The following is a 20,356-nucleotide window of genomic DNA, read 5'->3' on the forward strand; positions in this document are numbered from 1 at the left end:
TCTGTGGTCCTGTAGGACGAGTACAGGTTTGGAATTGGGGTTATGAGTTGAGGTTCTCTTTGGTTCTTTTAAGTATGTATGAACACAACAAATGTTTATGCATGACCAAATAATTCCTTAGGTAATTAGTCTAATTTTTACAACCAAACAGGAGTCTCAGAGAGAAGAGATTATTTTTTCTTTGTATCTATATAGTTTCTGGGCATAATAGATTCTTAAAAGAACTATAGTGAGCAACTAACTGATCATGGGACAAACCCTATGATGTTTCTTGATCTTGATCATGAAATTAGATCATATATGTCTTAGTCCTCAGTTGCAAACAATGCAATGTTCACATTTTCATGATATTTCAGAGAAACAATAGCTCAGGTTTTCAACTTTCTTTTAGTCTGTTGATGTCCAGTGTAGATAAAAAAAAAATGCCCAGACATGGAGTGGTTTGTAGCAGAGTTGAATGACATTAGGCAAGAAAGCTACTTAAACAACTGAATATCATAACCATATAATATCTAAAATTTGGAATTCCCAATATATGCAATCTAATGTTTTCACTGGTGCAGTGTTACATCAAAATAATTAAGACCCTCTGTGACAAACACAGGGAATAGCCCCTATTCTGAGTTCTCCCAGTTCATAGATATGATCAATGATGTTAGCAGTTTCAGCTTAGTAATATCCAGGTAAAGCACTAACAAGATGTTTCACCTTAAAAATTGTATCGAGATAAAAGGATTCATTTGCAAGCCTATCACATATGTGTTCACAGGTGGTGGGTGTGGGTCATTGCATTTGGATTAAAAAGCAAATGTCTCTCTCTACATGAGAGGTCACTAGCTTGTGTAAGGCAAAATCTTTTCACTGTTCGGCATAATTAGAATATTCCAACAGTGGTTTCAGTAATTTAAAAATCACAGTATTGTTGTAATATTTTTCTAGGCTTCAGGAGCTCACAATTGTTTGGCCCAATCAAATCTGGGAACACTAGAGAAGTTATCACCCATCAAGGTAATTACTTTCAAGTTGAAATAATTACTCTATCAATGTTAATGGTCTTTCAACTTCAATAAAGCACTCACCTGCCGATAATCACAGCTAACCTCTTGCTCTAATGCAATTCCCTCTCTATTTAGTAGGTTATATTACAGCCGTTACAGTGGTCACTTGTCCTGAACAGCTGCTGAATTTCACTTTGATCGTCTGTGAACCATAAAAAAATTGGTCATCTGTGTATGATTCCCCCTCACCCATAAGCCCTTGCAGAGCGAAGGATGTGATCTCTTGGCTGTAATAGGGTACTTTGGGGGAAGCCATCTTGTCTCAGGTAGTGGCTACTCTCCACTTGTGACAAGAGCAGAGTAGCCCAATTAACTTCTGCCCTTCACTGCCATTTACAGCTTGCCGTCTTTACTAAATGGCATATATTCTGAATTTATGGACTGGGCCTGTTAGTATGTGGACTACTTCATTTTACTTTTATATACATTTTGACAAAGATCCTTGGGATTCTTAAGTGTCTAAATCGGGTTTTCTTGTAACTCTTTTAAAGGCCAAAAAACCAGCAACATACTTGGCCCAAAGGTCAAAGAGTCCCCCCACCAACTCATGTACTGAAAGCTTGCAATTTGGCATTGTTGAAGTTGGCAGATGCCAATTCGGCAGCATCTGCTTCTGTGATTTGGAAAGTGTGTGTTTGTGTGTGTGTGACAGACCGAAAGACCTCACTTTACTGCTGATATGATCCCAGATCTAAGGAAAGGGGCAGGGTCCTATGATTTTTATGACAGGTGATCAGAGCTGTATGTAGGGTGGAAATATCCTGAGGAGACCTCCTAGAATTGAAGGCATAAGTTACTGTGGAGGCCGGGAAGATAGGACAGTACTAAACCTCAGGAGACCAAAAAGCATGTTCTTACTCCAGGAAACCCAGAAAGGAAACAGAACTAAAATCAGAACTCAATCTAGTATTTGGGAAATTACCTGGAAATTGCTCGTGTGGTATTAGGAAACATTCCGATTTGCAAGGTCTGAGTTTTGTTGCAAGGTAAAGAACCCTTGAAATATATAAAAGAGGGTTTTTCACCCATGACCAAGTTGATATGGTTACTTTCTACAAACCAGAAATTTATTGGTATTTGCTAATTTATTCATTCAAGTCTCCATTTTTTCAAGTTTTACGGTCTGCTTTATTGCAATAGCCCTATGAGATACATGAGGTTTTAGTTCAGACTTGGAGAGTAAAAAGGAAGACAGATGAAATGTAGGGACATGATAATTCTAGGAGGAGGAAATTATATTTGTGAAGATCCTAACTGGTCTTCAAAATGAAGGAATCAAGATAGAGTTTAGAAGTAGAATTGGTAAGACTTGACCTGGAAGGAGGGAAGAGAGAGGACTCAAAGATGATCTGGCTTGAGCAACTAGAGAGATGCTCTAGCCATTTAATAGATATTTAATAGAATGTGAAATGGGACTGTATGAAGGAATAGTAAGAATAGGCTAGACTTCAAGTGACTCTAATAGAACTGTAAGACAAATTCCTGTAGGATGTATAGAAAGAATCAACCTGATATCTTCAAGCCTCATTTTCATCTGAAGATCTGTATAAAACAACCTATATAAAAGAAGCTGATGAAAACCAAATCAAAGAGGATAATTTAGTGGAGGAGTGAGATCCTTGGCTTTCCCCTTTCTTTATGGGGGAGGGAAAAGGGATTCTCCACAGCCCATATCAAGGCCTATGAGGTTATCCAAGAGAACCACTTGAAGAAATTGGAAGTGTCACAGAAAAGTGAGATGGACAGTTTCCTCTTGGCAGGAGATTTCCTATTAAGCTGACGAGACTTCTGGGGCAACTGTTGAGCAGCTCCTAGGGTGGAGAAGGATCCTTTGATTCCTAATTGGATGCCAGGATTTGAGTATCATGGCCAAACCTAGAAACTGATATATGCTTTTTTAATTCAATGAATTCTGAAGTTGGGAATCTAGCTGGATCTCACCTAGGATGACTGGTCCGGTAGAGAAGATTGCACTGCACAAGCTATACTTTCATTATAACAAGTTTTCTGTAGGTTTAATGAATGCCAAGAAAGGAATAGGTTTTCTTAATGTGTCAGGACCTGATATTGGATTCTTGAGAAATAAGAGAGGTTGTGTAGGGGACCATTAGGGCAATAACAGAAAGGAATGCATGCAATTATCTGGAATATATTACCTACATCAGGGAACTGTGAGGCATGGAATTTTCTACAGAGACCTCTACATAATTCACAAGGAAAATCCCATGAGGCACCTGCGCCACAAAAGACAGTGGTGAATGGATGAGGACATCATTATTGAGCAAGGCTCTACTCATTTTTGTCAAATTCTCTTTTTGCCATGATCTTGGGGGAAATCCATAAGAGAAAAAGGAACCAAAGGAAAAGGAAGAAAAAGATCATCTCCTCTCTTCTTTCACTACAGATTCCACAAGTCAGCCTTATATTTAGACAAGACTGAAAAAAGTCTTGATTTCCAAAATTGGATGGGTCCTTTTGAGTTGAAAATGACTGGGACCTGCCTTAGACATGATCAACCATAAAAGGGAGTTCTGAAGGAGCTTGTTGGGAAAAAGTGATGGGGAGAAACAAAACTCTTTCAAAGTAGTTGTATGGAGTTCAAGAAGACATATGGTTTTCATTTCTAATAATACTGAGCAAAAAGTAGATTCCCCAAGAGTGTTTATGACTGTTGGGATATTATTATGAAAAAGGGATAAAGCTCATGTAAGGCTAATAAATGAAAAGCTAATGTCAAACCACATACATCTTTACCATAAAAAAACGAGTTGTGGCATGTATTCATTATTTTATGTGACATTTACCCACCCATATATTGTATCTTTTATATAAAAACAATGCAATTATCTCACAAAATATGCAAAATCTCTGTATATAAAGCAGACACAAAAATATGGTAATCGTTTTCATTATCAAAGTTTTCTTCACATAAGAAAGGCAGTCACCAAAGGAATCCTTTCATAGGTCTTCACCACCTCAAGTGCTTCTGTTGTTTAATAAATAGGGAGGGTTAAGAACCAGGAAATTTTAAGAGCTGCAATCAATTTAAGATTACATGTAAAGAAAAATAATGTTTTATGTTATAAAAGCCAAAATAAAAAAGGGACTAAAATGAATTCATCAACTTATTTCCAAACTCTCATCATATGTCAATTATAATGTATCTCATAATTTTTTTTTTTTTTTTGCCATACAGATAGCCAATGGTAAAGCGATTTAAAACAACTACATGAGGAAAATTTTAATACCTCCTCCTTGACATTGGAGAAGGGAGTTTGGCAACTAGAATCTAGAAACTAGAGTTTGTATTTCTGGATTTTATTCCCAGAATAGAAGCCAACTTTTAGTGACCCATATAATTTGCTTACCCCTCAGCTCCTTATGCTTGATTCTACACACAGAGTGAAGTACCATCTATCTTTCAAGGTACTGGGCAAATGTATGCTCTGAGATTGATGTTTTTTAAACCTGTGGGGCAAGCAGGGATATACTCAGAGCGCAGACTAACAGGTAAACCACCCTTTGCCTTTAAATACCAAGTTCTTTCTGCCAGCATGATGGCAGGTGCCAGTGAGAAAAAGCAAACAAACCCGAATGGTGGTAGCAGTATCGCCAACCTCGCCAGGAGTGTTCCCTGTAAACACCACCATGGAACTCTTGCATGCCAAGCAAGGCTAAATGCAGTTTCTCTCTTGACACTGCACAATTCATCACAGAGCTAATTGGGAAAGGAGTTTAAGGACTTCTAACTAAAGCTTGTTTTCAGCATTGAAGGGTAGTAGTCTGAAGAGCCCCTAAGAATCTTGATATCTGTGTCTTCCCTTTAGGAGAACCTACTTAGACCCAAAGGGAGATGGCTTTTCATGAGATTGGGAGAGAAGCTAGTGATGCATTAAAACCCACACTCTTTCCATTTCTCCTCTCCTGCTGCCTCTGCTGCTGCTGCCACTGCTCCTGCCAACACATACGCTCCTCACCCCCATGGAGGGCCCCCACTGCCAGTTCTCCATCCACTGCCACCACTAGCAGGATTCACGCCTGCATTGCACCTGTTTTATGTGGCTCTCCCAGCAACATCCACCTGTCTATAAACAACTCTGGGGGGACCTTGGGACAAGCTAGTGATGGCTCCACACCATGGGCAATTTATTGGTGGGCCCTTGTGAAGAGATGGGATCCCAATAAACAAAGGTCTAAATGAGCAGCATTAGCATCATCTGTTGCAAGTCTGTGGATTGACTGCAATCCTAAAACTGGGTGGGGGGGGACTCTGTGCCTCAGTAATAGCAAATGTGGTTTTCCTTTGCTCTGGAGAATTTCAGCCAGAGTGGACAATAGACAAAAATGTGAAAAGTTTCCTCAGGCAGGCACAGAAAGGGAAGAAGATGGTGATGTTTAACTGGAGTAGGAATTTGAGATGTTGTAAGTAGATCTAGTAAGGTTCTTGGAGAGAGATTTAAAATGAAGTTATCTAAACATGAGCAGCAGAAAGAAACAAGAAGCTTAGAAACCCTAAATGCCCAACAGTATTAACCTGTGACTCAGACTCAATTACCCATCTTCACCCACAGCTGCTGTTCACCCAAGATCCCAGTCTTATAGAGGGCCTTGACAATACAGTTGAGCATAGTACTGAGTATTGACATATTGAATATAGCTCTCAATGACAATTTGCCAAATTTGATTGAATCATCCATATTTTTTTCTTGACCCTAAAGGTCCATTGCAGTAGTATAGAGAACTTATGCTTTTCTGTACAGAAAGACATGGACTTAAATTACAGGAGAGGGATTTGGTTAGAATCAAAGGAACATTCTCTGCTGGTGAAGAGTGGAGGATGGTGGATAAAAGGTAGATCCTTCTTCTTTGACTTTCTTAAAGGGTTGAACACCATTTCTATGCAGGAAATGTAGGAATAGATGAAACTCAGAGATAGGGATCTACTTTCCTGATGACGTCTTTCAAAGATATCAGTCTATAAAAAGTCATAGTAGCCTGATGCCCTGAGTACTTGGCCTGGTGATCAAAATGTCTGAACACTTGGCCAGACTGCTTTGTAGAAGATGTCCTTGGTTGTTTGAGAAGCTCAGATGGGACCTCCCTGCTGAATCTAATGAAACCTTCTCTGGGGGTTCTCAGACCAAAGGCCAGATTTTGGGGGAATCACTTGGAACATACATACAAATTCAAAATAACACATAGGAATGTTATGACTTTTTGATTATTCTGATTATTTGTGTCATTATAAGGAGTAATCTTTAGAAAAAAAATAGACAATATGTCAGGAGAAGTCCATGTGCAAAGTACCCAATATAGCCTATGGCTAAGGGTCACAGGCTTGCCTCTTTTCCAGGAAATTTTTGGCATTATAAAATTAGAGCTTAGAAAAGTAAATAAAGAATGGAGTTCATAGATTCATCAGATAGTTTAAATAATGTGTTTTAATACAAAACTAGCTCTGAAGAAGAGTATTCCAAAAGGATATTTCTGTAGAACTGTTTGGGGAATTAAAAGATTAGGCTTAAACTCCTAAAAGTCATATTTTGAAAGATCAGAGATTTAAAATTATGTCAATACTGGTTATTTCAATAAAAGCCTATTTAAAATAAGATACCTCATTCAGAAAGCTATTATCAAGAGTGTTTTAGCATGCTCATTTAAAGTTTTACTCTAAGTTGAAAGTTTAGAATATAAGTTCTATGGACATAGTGAAAAATGACAAATTTCCCCATGGATGACATCAGCTGAAAAAAAATCTCTACACTAAAAACACTGCTATAAATGAAATTTGGCACTTGTAGGTAAATGGATGGAGTTGGAGAATATCATGCTAAGTGAAGTAAGCTAAGCCCCCAAACACAAAGGCCAAATGTTTTCTCTGGTAAGTGGATGCTGATTCATAATGGGGGTGGTGGGGAGGGCAAGGGAAGAATGGAGGACCTTTGTATTGGGCAGAGGGGAGAGAGGGGAGGGAAAGATGGTGGGGGTGGGAAAGATGGTGGAATGAGATGGACATTATTACCCTATGTATGGGTATGATTGTATGAATGGTGTGACTCTACATCATGTACAATCAGAGAAATGAAAAGTCGTGCTCCATTTGTGCAAAAAAAAAAAAAGAAAAAGAAAGAAAGAAAGAAAATAACACTGAATCTAATGCTTATAATGAAGCACCTAGAAGATGTAATTTGAAAGATCCTGGTATATAAAGATAATTTAGTATGAAATAGGAAAAGTACCAATTCTGATACAAAAATAAAAATTTTTCTAATATTGTTACTTTACTCACATGTTGTTTATTTTTTAATCATCTGAGAAAATTAAACATAAGGATGGTGAGAAAGTATTATCTTCAAACTAGTAATTTTAAAAGAGTATTCTTGAATTTCATTAAAATATATTTGCTGAGTATTATTTAAGTATTTTGATAAAGATCATGCTGTATAAATATCATGTAAATTGGGCTTTACAGACTTGAAGGATATAAATATAGTTTGTTTTTTTAAAATAATGCTTTATGCTGTCTGTTCATTCTGTTCTTATTTATAAGGGTTTTTCATATTTAATAGTGTCTTGGTGCATTTTGAAAACTGTGTTCAAGTCTTAAGATCATAACATTTCATCTTCTCCATGAAGCCTCTTCAGTATAAGGGCTTCCTGCAGACTTCCTGGAGCATTTATTGGCTAACACTTTTGGTATTTGATATTATTTTCTCTTGTATTGTGGTTTATGACTATTATTTTTTAGTCACATCAGGTGGTAGAGTTTGGGATCTAAGTCCCAGTGTAATGGACATTACATGTAATTCATTTTTATTTATTTTTTCTCATATGGAATTCTCATCCTTGTACTATTGTAAAATAGAAGGCTGAGACAAGGACTATCGTGTTTCTGTGTCTCTCGTAGACTATCTGGGTACACCCAGCATAAAGAAAGCTCTCAGGAGATAACAAGTAAACTGAAGTATATTGTTTTGTGCACCAGAGGAGGTCTGCCCCAAATAAAATCATACAAAGTTATAGTACACGTGACTTTTATACTGTATGTGACCTTCATGATATATATATGTTTGTATGTATGTATAAAATGATATATACGTATACATATACACACCTGTATGTAAATAGCTCTTGGAGGAAGTAGAAAATTAAATATTTTGGCTAATTTTATCTTAACCTTATTCCTATGAGATATATAGAAGGACACACTGAATTATCCCATTTAATGGATGTGCAAATGGTAATCAGGCAAAGAGGGCTTCATTTATTTGCTGGTAGTAATACAAATTAGTTGTGGTCTACCCACAAGGCTCCAGAATTTCTCAAACTCAATTCGGTATCTTATCCTTGTGACCACATTGCTTCTTTTCATATGTAAATTTTAAAAAAAATATATTTAAACGCTAAGCAAATAAAAAAATGACAGGCAGGATAAGAAAGTGAATTTCAACATATTAACCGTATAATCTGAGTATTGTTCATTTTTTCCAAGTTCTTACCGTCACCGTGAAAGCATGCATAGAAGAGCTGCTAAATGTCGGATCATCTGGTCTCTCTTGGTAGACCACACGGTACAGGTAGATAATGCCATTGGGAGATTCTGGCTCTGTCCAATTCAGCAGAACGGAATGAGCACTTGTGGCTTGAACCCAAGGAGCTGGCAAGGATTGTGGTGGGGCTTCCAGAGTCTGTGCAGATGCCCATGGACTGTCCACTGAGCCCCTGGAGTTATGGGCTCTGACCCGGTATTCATAGAGTGTGAAAGGCCTCAGAGTCTCGCCATCATCAGTAAATTCAAGGGCTCCTGCTGACCAGACAAACAAAAGAGACTCCTCTTCCATGCCAGCAGGACGTCTAAAAAGAAAGCAAGCAAGCAACCAGTGACAGATGCATACTTCAAAACAAGGTTTTTAGAGCAAGTAAGAAATTACCTTTAGGAAGAATTTATCACCTTAGCTTTTCAACTGCTCCTTCGTGATGTCATGATGAAGAAAGAGCAAGTAGAAGAGTACATCAGAGACTTGACTCAATATAAGTTTCTTAATACAGTTGACATAATATGTGGTGTATATGTGTGTGTCACATATACATATGTGATTCCTTACAAAAGTACATATATTTAATGCAACATGTGTGGAAAATACAAAAAAGTAAAACATCATCCATAATCACATTTTGTTCTATTACCTTTTAGACTTCTTTCTTTCAAAAAATCACACACCAGGAAATACACATAGTATTTTTAAATTTTAAAAATACAGATATATAGAGGTTAAGTATTATTAACCAATTTCTATGTATTTGTTTCTAGGGTGGTTGAAAAAGCGTTTTGAACTCATATCCCACATGTCATTAATTTTCTCTTCCTTTGAATCTTCTATTCTTTAATTAAACCATACTTACTGACCTTTCAAAGTAAGGCCACTATTTCTTGTTATATTTATTGTTATTATATATCAATAAACCTTATTAAGCACTTACATACAATACCTTGTCTCAGGGATACTTAGATGAGCATCCTGTACCTGAAGGAGCTCATAGCTAAGTGAAGGAGATAAGCTGCATGCAAATTAATGAAAATACCATGATAAGTAAAATAATAGAAATTCAAGTTAGAGAAATTTAAAGGGAAAAAGGCAACTTTTTGATGTCTCCTTGAAAACCTATTAAAATTCAGAATATGCTAAAAATATTCTTTCAACTGCCTGAGAATGAGATTGTTTAGTTTCATCTTTGGAACTAAACATCCAAACTAAACCAAATATCCAAACTAGTCCGTGCCTATTTTTTAGGTACTGAATATACAAAGTATTAAACATCAAAGTAATAGAAATGTCCATTTTTTATGATGGCCCCAAATATCTGGTATTTCCTTGAAAACACTTCTTTGCTCATCGGGATATAAAATCATGATGCAGATCTGACAGAGAAGTTCCTGCAGAATCATCTTTTGCCTGTAATCTCATCATCTGAGCCCAGTAAGTGTTCAATATTTTTTTTTTCCAAATGAATGGCTAAAAGGCATATAACTTCATGAATTTACTGTACCTCTGCCTTATCTTTATCAACTCTTATGTCCTGTTAGGGTAGAAATCTAGGTTGAGGAAGGATGTTATATTTATTGTTATAAATATTTATTGTTGAGATGGATCCTCTTATTTCAGCTCACTTTTAATTGAGTTTATTTTCCAGGCTGTTAGGAGTATTTAATTAGCATGCTCTTCAGATGCTGGAAAATGCACATGCTGCCATATCAGATTAACTAGTTCCATCAAAACCTAAAGGGTGATTAAGATGAAGTACAACACAGTACCTTTCACAAAAAGGAAGGATACGTACAATGTTTGGCTTTGGGAATTTGATGATTCTCAAGTTGATAAATCACTATGACCTAAGTATGAGCAATGACAAGCCTCCTGCTGGAAGCCACAGAGGCTTCATGGATCCCACTCAGTGACCTGCAATTACAGTTCGGCAAACCACCTCATTATTACCAGCTACCACGTGCAGACCAGATTCTGCACTCCATGTAGTTTTGCAGAGTTTGGCCTTTGTACTTGCTGCAGATCTCAGGTACCAGGTGTGTCATTGGGAGGGATTCATTCTAATGAGAACCCCAGGGCTCATAGCCAAGGACTTCTCTCCGTGATTTTAAAAAAATTGTGTTTGCCAGGAATATAAGATAGCAAACAAACCTATAAATATCTATGGGGAAATAACATTTTCTATTTTGTCTTACTTTAGCCTTACTATGACAATTCAATTATTTTTTATTAAGTTCTCCTGAATTTCCAGGTTAAGATGTAACCGTGGTTTTCATACAGCTGGTATTCTTAAAAATTTTGCCTGAAAGTATGAATTTTTAAAATCTCTAGTATTTAAGAGATTAAGTGTAAAGTTAGCCTCAAGTTTATCCACCAAAACAATTAAAGGATGCAGCCTTCTCAAGTATTTGTCAGTACTGAATGCTTAATAAATTAATATCATGGAGGGGAAATGTCCCATCTGTGGGCTAGGAAACACACTCTCCTTATGTCTGAATGAACCTCGAACAGAAGTGGTTGAGTAGACCACAATTATTCCTAATCCACCTAAGATTTAGGATTTAACTAGTTATTTAACTGGAAGTGTTTCCTTCTAAATATTCCTGTGTTTAGATAAATCACATTTTCAGAGCTCTCTGAATAGTCAAATGGTTCTTTTTTGCTTATGCTGATTTGGGAGATGTTTCAGTAATGTATTATTCCAACTGGAGTTAATTTAATATTGCCTAACACTAAGGGAAATTTAAAAAAGTATGAAAACTGGGAAATATATGTTTTAGAAGGCATTCATACTTATGTCATTTCAGTATAAGAGTTCTGTACACCCTCTATTCCCTCAGTAACATCACTGCTTATCTTTAATAGCAATTAAAACAAAATCCTAGAACCCAGTGCATTTCCTATAACAATTTTAAGATTGTGAAACTGCTATCCTCACCCAATGAAGAATATTAAACATAGGCTGAATTTAAATAAAAAGGCAGAAATACCTATAGAAAGAGGAGACAGGGAACAGGTCTTGGCTCTGCCACTTAGTTTGATGATCTTGGGAAAACTAGCCTGTGTTCTCTAGTTTCCTTTTCATTTTGTAAACAGAAGTTAATCACCTCATAGTACAAAGCCAACCTTCCAGAATTCTTGTAAAAATTAAATCAGGTGCAGTAACGCACATACAAATCATTGGGCAAAATGTAGTGCATGACACAAATGAAGTTATAGTGAGGATGTTCAAAGTTGTGCTCAGGGAGACTTCTGGCAGTTAAGGAAAATCGACACTGAACAGGGTGATCATTCCAACAATCCACATGAGAATACATGCAGACCTGAACTAGAATACCAGTAGAAGAAATGGAATCATGCATGGTTTACAATGCTTTGTGAAGGTAGAATCTCTAAGCTTTGTGGTGTGAGTGGATGTTCTGGCATCGGGGGAAGAGACATCAAATTCCCAAAATTTAAAGACTACCTTTTTTTGAAACTTTTTAGAGACTTTCCATGTAACTGGCCTATGCTTGTCATTCAGGATTACCTCCTGAAATTTCTATTCCCATTTAATATTCTGGTCATAATCAAGTGCTGCTTATAGTTCCCTTGTATCCCATGATATTTCATGCTTCCATGGCTTTGGCAGCTGATAATTCTTTTTGCGATGCTTCTTTTCATGCTCTTTCCAATTCTCCTTTCTGTAGGTTGACTCAACTCACTTTTTAAAACTTTATGGCCAACGCTACTTTCTCCAAAAATGTTTTTCGTTGGTTTCTTCCTTACACTTAAACCTATCCTTCCATATTTGGTTTTTATAATTTTGAAGCTGAAACCTTGAGATCTTCATTTTGACTTTGCCAGCTGGCTGTATGTTGGGCTCTGTCAACAGGCTAGCATCAGAGAGTGATCAGGAAGCTGAAAAGGAAAAGAAACTGGCTCCTTCCTATTTGCTTTGTTTGGTAACTGTTAATGTGAATATCTCCCCATCAAGGACTCTTCACCTTGCAAGGAGTCGTTCCTTTCCCCCCACCACTAGGAGCAGATGTTCCCAGTAGGCAATTTTTTTCTATGCTGGGAAAGCCAACTCCATTTCATGCTTTCTCCCCGACTCAGATATCTGCACCAACAGTAAGTCCTTCCCCTCCTCCTCAGATGTCTGGGTCCCAGGCTCCCTCCTCTAAATTTCTAAGTTTTAATGATACTAACCTACTTCCCTTTGTTCCTTTAGTCCTAAAGTTGTCAGCTGTTTCTTGCAGCTGCCTCTGTAATGATACCACAGTTTTCCTTTTAATTCTTTGTTACCTAGTTAATAGATATGTAACCAGTTGCTACTAATTACTTACATTAAATTCTTTCTGATAATGAAACTTGTGTGGCTTTTCTTTCCTGATCATACCTCAATTCTTACAGAAAATTATGATGATGTTCATAGAAAGAAGGAAATGGAAAAATTATAAGGAGGGTGATGATAGATTTGTATCTGGATTCACTATAAGTTACTATGTTGCCTTTTACTATGCCATGTAATATATCAATTGTAAAAATTAATTACAGCCAGGTGTGGTGGCACATGCCTCTAATCCCAGCATCTTGGGAAGCTGAGGCAGGAGGATTGCAAGTTTGAGGCCAGTCTGGGGAAATTGATGACACTGTCTCAAATTTAAAACAAACAAACAACAACAAAAAAGGACTACAGATGTAGCTCAATCATAGAGCACCCCTGGGTTCTATTCCCAGTATGATGGAAGAAAAGTTAATTAGAAGATAAAGATGAACAACAGAAGTATTTGAAAGAAGCTTCCCTAACCTGTTCTTTGGAGATAAGCACTATTACCATTATTTTGGTGTTTAACTATTTAGATTTTCAAAAACATATAAATGTAAAGAAACTTATATACTTAAAGAAAAACAGACTCATACTAGGCATACCATTGTGCAATATTTTAAAATCTTTTATTACCAAGAACCTCTTTCTTTCATATATATATGAAATATTTAAAATATGTATTATATATTATAATGGTTTGGATATGAGGTGTCCATCTAAACTTCTGTGTTAATGCAGGGATATTCAGAGGTGAAATGATTAGATTATGAGAGCTATAGCCTAGTCAGTCCATCCTAATTTGAATGGACCTGGGTGTAACTGTCAGGTGATATGTGGCTAGAGGAGGTGGGTCATTGTGAGAATGACTTGGAAGGACCATCCTTGCTGTGATCCTTTTCCTTCTCTCTTTCTACTTTCTAGCTGCTATGAAGTGTGCATCTTTTCTTAATTGCTGCTTTCTATCGTGTTGTTCTGCCTCACACTGGGCCCAAAGCAATGGAGTCAGCCAACCATAGACTGAACCTCTGAAACTATAAGCCCCAAATAAACATTTCCTTCTCTAAGATGTTCTTGTCAGATATTTTGTTCACAGTGATAAAAAGTTGACTAACAGAAATTGATAGTGGGAAGTGGGGTTGTTGCTATGACTAACATGAACGTGTGGGTCAGAAACCTTTGGAACTGGTTTGTAGGAGGAATTTGGAAGACTTTGGAGATGCAGGATGAAGAAGACTTAGAATGTTGTAAACAGAGCTCAATGACAATTCTGGTGGGTGTTCAGAAGACCAGAATGCCAATAGGAATGTGGAAAGTAAAGACTGTGCTCATGAGGTTTTCGGGGAGAATGGAGACTCTATTGGGAATTAAACTAAAGGCCATTTGTGTTACATTCTGGCAAAAAATTTGTCTAAATTTTCCCCATTTCCTGAGACCTTGTGTGAGGCCAAATTTAAAGGTAATGGACTAATTGATCTGGCAGAAGAAATTTCAAGGCAGCACAGTATTCAGGCAGTGGCATGGATATTACTATCAGCTTTTATCCAGGGTTACTGTGAGAATCAGGAGTAAAAAGCAGAGCAGAAGGAATTTAAAATTTGTGTGTGTAAAACTAGGGTTAAGGAAGATGTGATTGTTGAAGAGATTACAGCCACTAAATTATATGCTAAGTACTACAGAGTACTACAATAGGAATGATGACTTTGAGGGCATCTCAAATATTGACAAAACCATGCTTATTGCAAGCTCAAGGTTATAAAAAGTAAAAATTCCCTTGATAAGAAACTGGGGGCACCATATTTATGGGGGCCCTAGGAAATTGTTTCACTATGTTCAGTCATCCTGTGACTCAGAAGCCACTGCAGCTATAATTCCAGAAGGCCCAGATATTTCTGGAGCTGGCACCAGACCTTGACATAATTCATATGGTCTCCTTCTTCAGAAATGCAAGATGCTGGAGTTAAGGGCTCATGAATGCTTCTACCAATATTTCAGTGGAAGGCATGGGAAGCCAGGAGAAGTTTTGCAGGGTCAGAATCTCTGTGGTCTGCACTTTAAAGGGTGATGCATGAAGCTGGGAAGTTGAAACTGAAGCTGGAATGGAGACCCTAGGATTTAAGAGATGCCAGTAACATGAATTGTCTGTCAAGGAAAGCTACTGGCTGCAGAAACAACCAGGCTAAGAGTGAGGGCATGAGCATTGCAACTGGCAAGGCTAAAGGGGTGGGACTGCCCACACATTTTTGGAGAGAACTTCTTGCTGCCATGTTTCCCAGATGCTAGACTCAGAGCTACAGAATTTGTTTTCCCACCTGGATTTCAGTCTTGTTTTGATCCCATCAATTCTTTCTATCCTCTGCTCCTTCCCTTTGGAATATAGGTGTTCTCTTTGCGTCACTGTATATTGAATATATGTAACTTCTTGCTTTTGATCTTTGCAGGGGCTCATAGTCAAGAGTTTGCCTTGAGTCTTAGATGAGATTTTGAACTTGGACTTTTGGGCAATGCTAGAACTGCTAAGACTATGGAGACTTTTGGAGGTGGACTAAATGCATTTTGCATTGTGAGATGGCTGTCCTTTTTGGAGGCCAAGGGCACAACACTATGGTTTAGATATGTGGTGTCTACCCAAAGCTCCTGTATTAATGAAGGAATACTCACAGATGAAACAAGTAGATTATAAGAATTCTAATCTAATCAGTCTATTCAAGTTTGAGTGAACTAACTGGGTAGTAACTATAGACGGATGGGGCATGGCTAGAAGAGATGGGTCTCTGAGGGCATGCTCTGGAATGGTTCATTTTCCCCATGGCTGCTTTCACTTTCTCTCTCTGCAACCCAGCCACTATGAGCTGATCAGTGCTCTCCCATTATACTCTTAGCCTTGATGCTCTGCCTTACCCTGGACCCAGAGCAATGGAGTCAGTTGACCATGGACCGAACCTCTGAAACCATAAGCCCCATATAAACATATTCCTCTAAGTTGTTCTTCAGGTATTTTGGTCACAGAAAAGAAAAGTTCACTAACACAATCTACAACTGCCAAATTTGTCTTACTAAAGCAAAGCTTTGGACAACACATCTAGGGTATTATATTATGCTTCAAACTTAACACAGTACTTTTACATGTATTATTTCATTTAATTCCTACAAAATTCTGAGAGGCTAATTATCTCTGATGTTTATCAACATAGCTTTATATAAAAATGGAATATAAGATAGCAAATGATTTGTCCAAGGTTACATAACTAACAAGTGGCAGAATCCACATGACTTGAACACAAATCCCATGCTCTTTCCACGGTATCACATTGCTTCTTAATTTTCCCCCTAAACCTTCAATGGCTCACACTGACTTTAAATAGAAGCCTAAATTCCTTAACCTCATATTTAAAGCCTTCCAAAATCATTGAGTGAATGTAAATTTTCCCCATAAGCAGTACAGGCTTTCGTCAAACCTGACCATTACTTCAACCCTAGGCTATTACTGCTGGGAATTTTGCTTATTCTATGTTTTTTTTTTTTTTTCACCTGAAATGTCTTCACTGTTAGGCTTTGCTTGTTAAAATTCTATCTACCTTAAACTAAACATAATACAAATTCTGAAATGAACTAGATGACACATGAGGATTTGGTATGGTTGGCATATGAAATTAGTGATTTATGAAATAAAGTTGACAAATTAGATAGTTTTTTTTTTTTAATGAACACCTGGCATTATCTCATTTTGTTTGTTTTTCCAGTACTGGAGACTGAACCCTGAGCCTCAAATATGCTAAGCAAGCACTCTATCACTGAGCTCCACTACTACACTATAATTTCAGCACTCTGCACCCCTAGTACTTTTGAAATTTTTATTTTGAAACAGGGTCTTGCTAAGTTGCCCAGGCTGCCCTTGAACTTGCTATCTCCTGCCTCAGCCTCCTAAAATAGCTAGGATTACAAGCATGAGCCACCACATTCAGCTTGATGTATTATTTTTAGTATGATCACAAAAGTGAGATTTTCCTTAGCATATAAGAGCATAGGCAAATCCACAAAAAAAAATATTTCATTAGAACAGTAGGGTAGTATGATTCTGTTTATGTAAAGGAAAATGTAAAAATAAAATATTAGTGTTAAATGAATAGTGTTTATATCTATTGATGGGAAATATATGTCATAGGTAAGTCATAAAGAGGTATAATAACCTTTGTAATCTTCTATATTCCTAAATATTCTTTTACCAATAAGTAAAATTTTTTTTTTTAGTAACCTAAATAGATACTAAATTTTTGTTTTGGAAGTTCTCATCCCAGTAATGTAGACTTCATGAAATCTTCCCTGAATATTCCAGAGCAAGAGAAATGCTGTCTCCTGTAATTTTGGGGGTGACTATTTATAGTTCTCACATTATATTGCACTTTTTGATTTGCTTATTTAGCTTGTTTTTCATCTTTTACCATAATGAAGATCACTGGTAATAGGGATCAGGTCTTACAGTTTTGGTGTATGTCTCAGTAGGTCTATACATTTATGTATTTGTCTCTCTATCTTAATATCCCTTTTTATATTTTCCTATATAACTTAAATTGAATTGCACCAAAATTCCTTTGCCTTTGAGTTAATGCTCACCTTTTCTTAGTCAATTCAGTCTGCTTAATTATCAACTGAACAGTTATTTTCAGTTCCTTGCTTGGAATATCCTTCCATATCATTATCCTTCAGAACCATCCTAGATTTTATAATTTAAAATCTTCTAAATACTCAGAAGGAAGGTTTATATGTTTGTTTTTCTATTTTACAATATATGCAGGGTGATTATATAATTTTTGTCTTTTAATGCACATTATTCAAATATTTTTATTTATTTAAAGAGAAACCTTATGGAAACATAAACCCCAATGCAACTGCATCATGATTAAAATGGAAGATCCTAGGGGAAGGAGATAATTTTATTACACATTTTGTAAATTCCTAAGATAATATCTTTAATGGATTTTGTAGACAGAAGTCTTAAAAATTTTACCTTTTACATGGTTGAACATATAAGATAATGGGGCATCGCGAAGAATCATTTTTATACTAAATTAACTCACCTGAGAGGAGGCAGCAGATATCTAAGGTGGCCTGTCTGTATGTATTATGTCGATTGCAAAACACTAACTTAAATGTTGTCCCTATTCTTGATCAAAAAACTTTGTAGAAAATTTTTCTTGTGACTTACTCATAGTCAAAAAGTAGCCTAAATGAACAGGTAGACTAAGCTGGAGGAGCAGTTGCATTATTTGTTCTAAATAAGTTGTTTTCTTTTGTTTTAAAAGTCTTGAACATCTCTCTTAATTTGGGTAGAAGATTTTTAACAGCATGATATATAGAAGCAATATTTAAACAATAGAATTACAGGAGGGAAAATAACCGGAGGAGGGGAGTACAGAGTGACAAGCACTTTCAAATGAGATTGGCAAGTTTATTCCCTGCGATTTAATGAAAATATCTGCATAGGCCAAACCTTGTCTTTGGTTTGAGTTAAATGCATTTCCTTTGGTGGTGATAGAAGAAAGAGCAGGCAAATGATGAAGCAGAAATTACATGCCATAACCTCCTCAGAAATACTGCAGGCTTGTGGCTCTAACTATATGAGGGGCCCTCTGTAGTCTCAGGATGAAAAGGAACGATGTGTCTACATTCTATTTCTGTCCTTACAAATTTCTGATTTTTTTCTGCAGCTATCTAAGAAAAATTTGATATTGTTGTTGTCTAAGCACATTTAAACTTCAGCTGAAATAACTGCCTAGTGATTCATGCCTATGTAGGTGAATATAACGATTGTATCTGGAGCCCCAGTGCGCCATTTTCATTTCACTTTAAATAAAAAACAAAATGTATCTATGTCAGTCAGTGCCCTTCTGCTGTACTGAGAGGTATCAAACAGGCTACAATTATGATTGTGAAGTGATTGTGTCACATTGGAGGAAGGTTTATTGCTTTTGAGTCTGCTAGGCAGTAACACATTCTGTTTCATATTACTCTTTATATCATTGTTTGGCTGTGACTAGAATAATCAAATGCCATCAAATGCTGTCAAATTCAATTTACAGTATTTTTCATTGAAGCGGGCTTTCTGCATTATATTTCCTGTTTTCCTTCTCTGGAGCTGCCATGGAATAGTGACTGTAATCAGGAGCTTTATTTACAAAACCAACAGAGTGAAGCCACGTCCTGGTCTCTAACAGATACTTTATTTCCCTTTATTCAGAATAGGAATTTGATGTGCTTTTCTCATACAATTAGCATTAAGTAGATGAAAGAAAACTATTTCAAGAGGATGGGCATTTGAGAGCCTGCACTGATGTGCTTAGCGTAAAATGTAAATTCACATTAGCCATTTTTACATGTTCGTGTGTATTTGAATCAGAAATATTATTCTTCAAATTACTGTTTGCTGAGAAGGAATTTGGCTGGCTCATTTTCGGTAATGTCATTTACATAACCAGAAATGCAATAGTACGTTCTCCTTCCTCAGTTTTCCTACAAACCCTTACTTAGTTCATCATGGAGGATAGATATGAACCAAAAAGGGTTTCAATACCCGAAGTTGAAGGAGGAGACTGAAGTTAGTTTCATTGAGTGCCCAAGTTGGAGGATCAAAGAGGGAGGGTGGGTGGGTGAGGCTGCCGGAGGTGGGGGGGGGGGAGCTGTCTGCCTAATGCGCATGCCTAGCTTTTGGAGCGCTGTTGGCCATACACTGAGCTGGGGATGCCAAGCTCTCAGTAAGCCTCCGGGCTTCATTCTCTCCCTCTCTCTCCCCCTCATTCTTTCTTCCTCTCTATCCCTCTCCCTCCCCTTTCCCCAGCCTCCCTCTCTTCTTCTGTCTCTACCTGATCTCTCCTTTGCTCTCTTCCCCATTCCTTCTTTTTCTTTTTCTTCTTCTTCTTTTTCATTCTGGTGGAATTCTCATTCTGATTCCTCCTCTGGAAACACTTTATTCTTTTAGTAAGGGAGTCTCTTACGGGCTCAGAGGGCTCAGCTTTCAGGCAGATCTCAAATAAACCTGTCACAGAGTAGCAGCTGTGGCTTTTCCCCCTGGGATCATGTGTAAAAATTTCCAGTATCAGTGTTAGTCTTCACCAGTAGGTGCTCGGAAAAAAAAAAAAAAAAAGGATGTCCCTCCATTCCTTTATTGAAACAGAAATTGTAATTGATTCTAATACCTAGAAGAGCACACATATACCTAAGTAGCTAAAAATAATAGGAACAGTCAACTTTACCTATGAATTAAGTAGTTGATGATGATTCCGTTTGGTTTGTTAGGTGGCATCCATTTAACCTCTATCCGAGATGACCCCAGCGCCTTGAGAACAGGGGAATCAAGATCCATTGGGGCTGCTTCAGATGTTTTGACAAACATCCTACTGCTAACTCCACAACCTCCTTGAAAAATAATTGAGGTCTTTAGTAATTTG

The 20,356-nt window shown here is 37.1% G+C and overlaps 1 protein-coding gene across 1 annotated transcript in view; it reads right to left on the reverse strand.

The window, feature by feature from the left end:
- The window catches only part of Ush2a (usherin), a 763,436-nt gene that overhangs the window by 83,204 nt on the left and 659,876 nt on the right, over positions 1-20,356 (reverse strand). The window contains exons 59-60 of the mRNA XM_046438452.2: positions 20,162-20,324; positions 8,558-8,912 (exon numbers count right to left, since the gene is read on the reverse strand). Coding sequence (XP_046294408.1) covers positions 8,558-8,912; positions 20,162-20,324 — 518 coding nt within the window. The remainder of the gene's footprint in view (positions 1-8,557; positions 8,913-20,161; positions 20,325-20,356) is intronic.

This window comes from Marmota monax, unplaced genomic scaffold (assembly GCF_021218885.2).
Source record: "Marmota monax isolate L192 unplaced genomic scaffold, Marmota_monax_Labrador192_F-V1.1 WCK01_AAM20220418_F8-fsc00118, whole genome shotgun sequence".
NCBI classification, from domain to species: Eukaryota; Metazoa; Chordata; class Mammalia; order Rodentia; family Sciuridae; genus Marmota; species Marmota monax.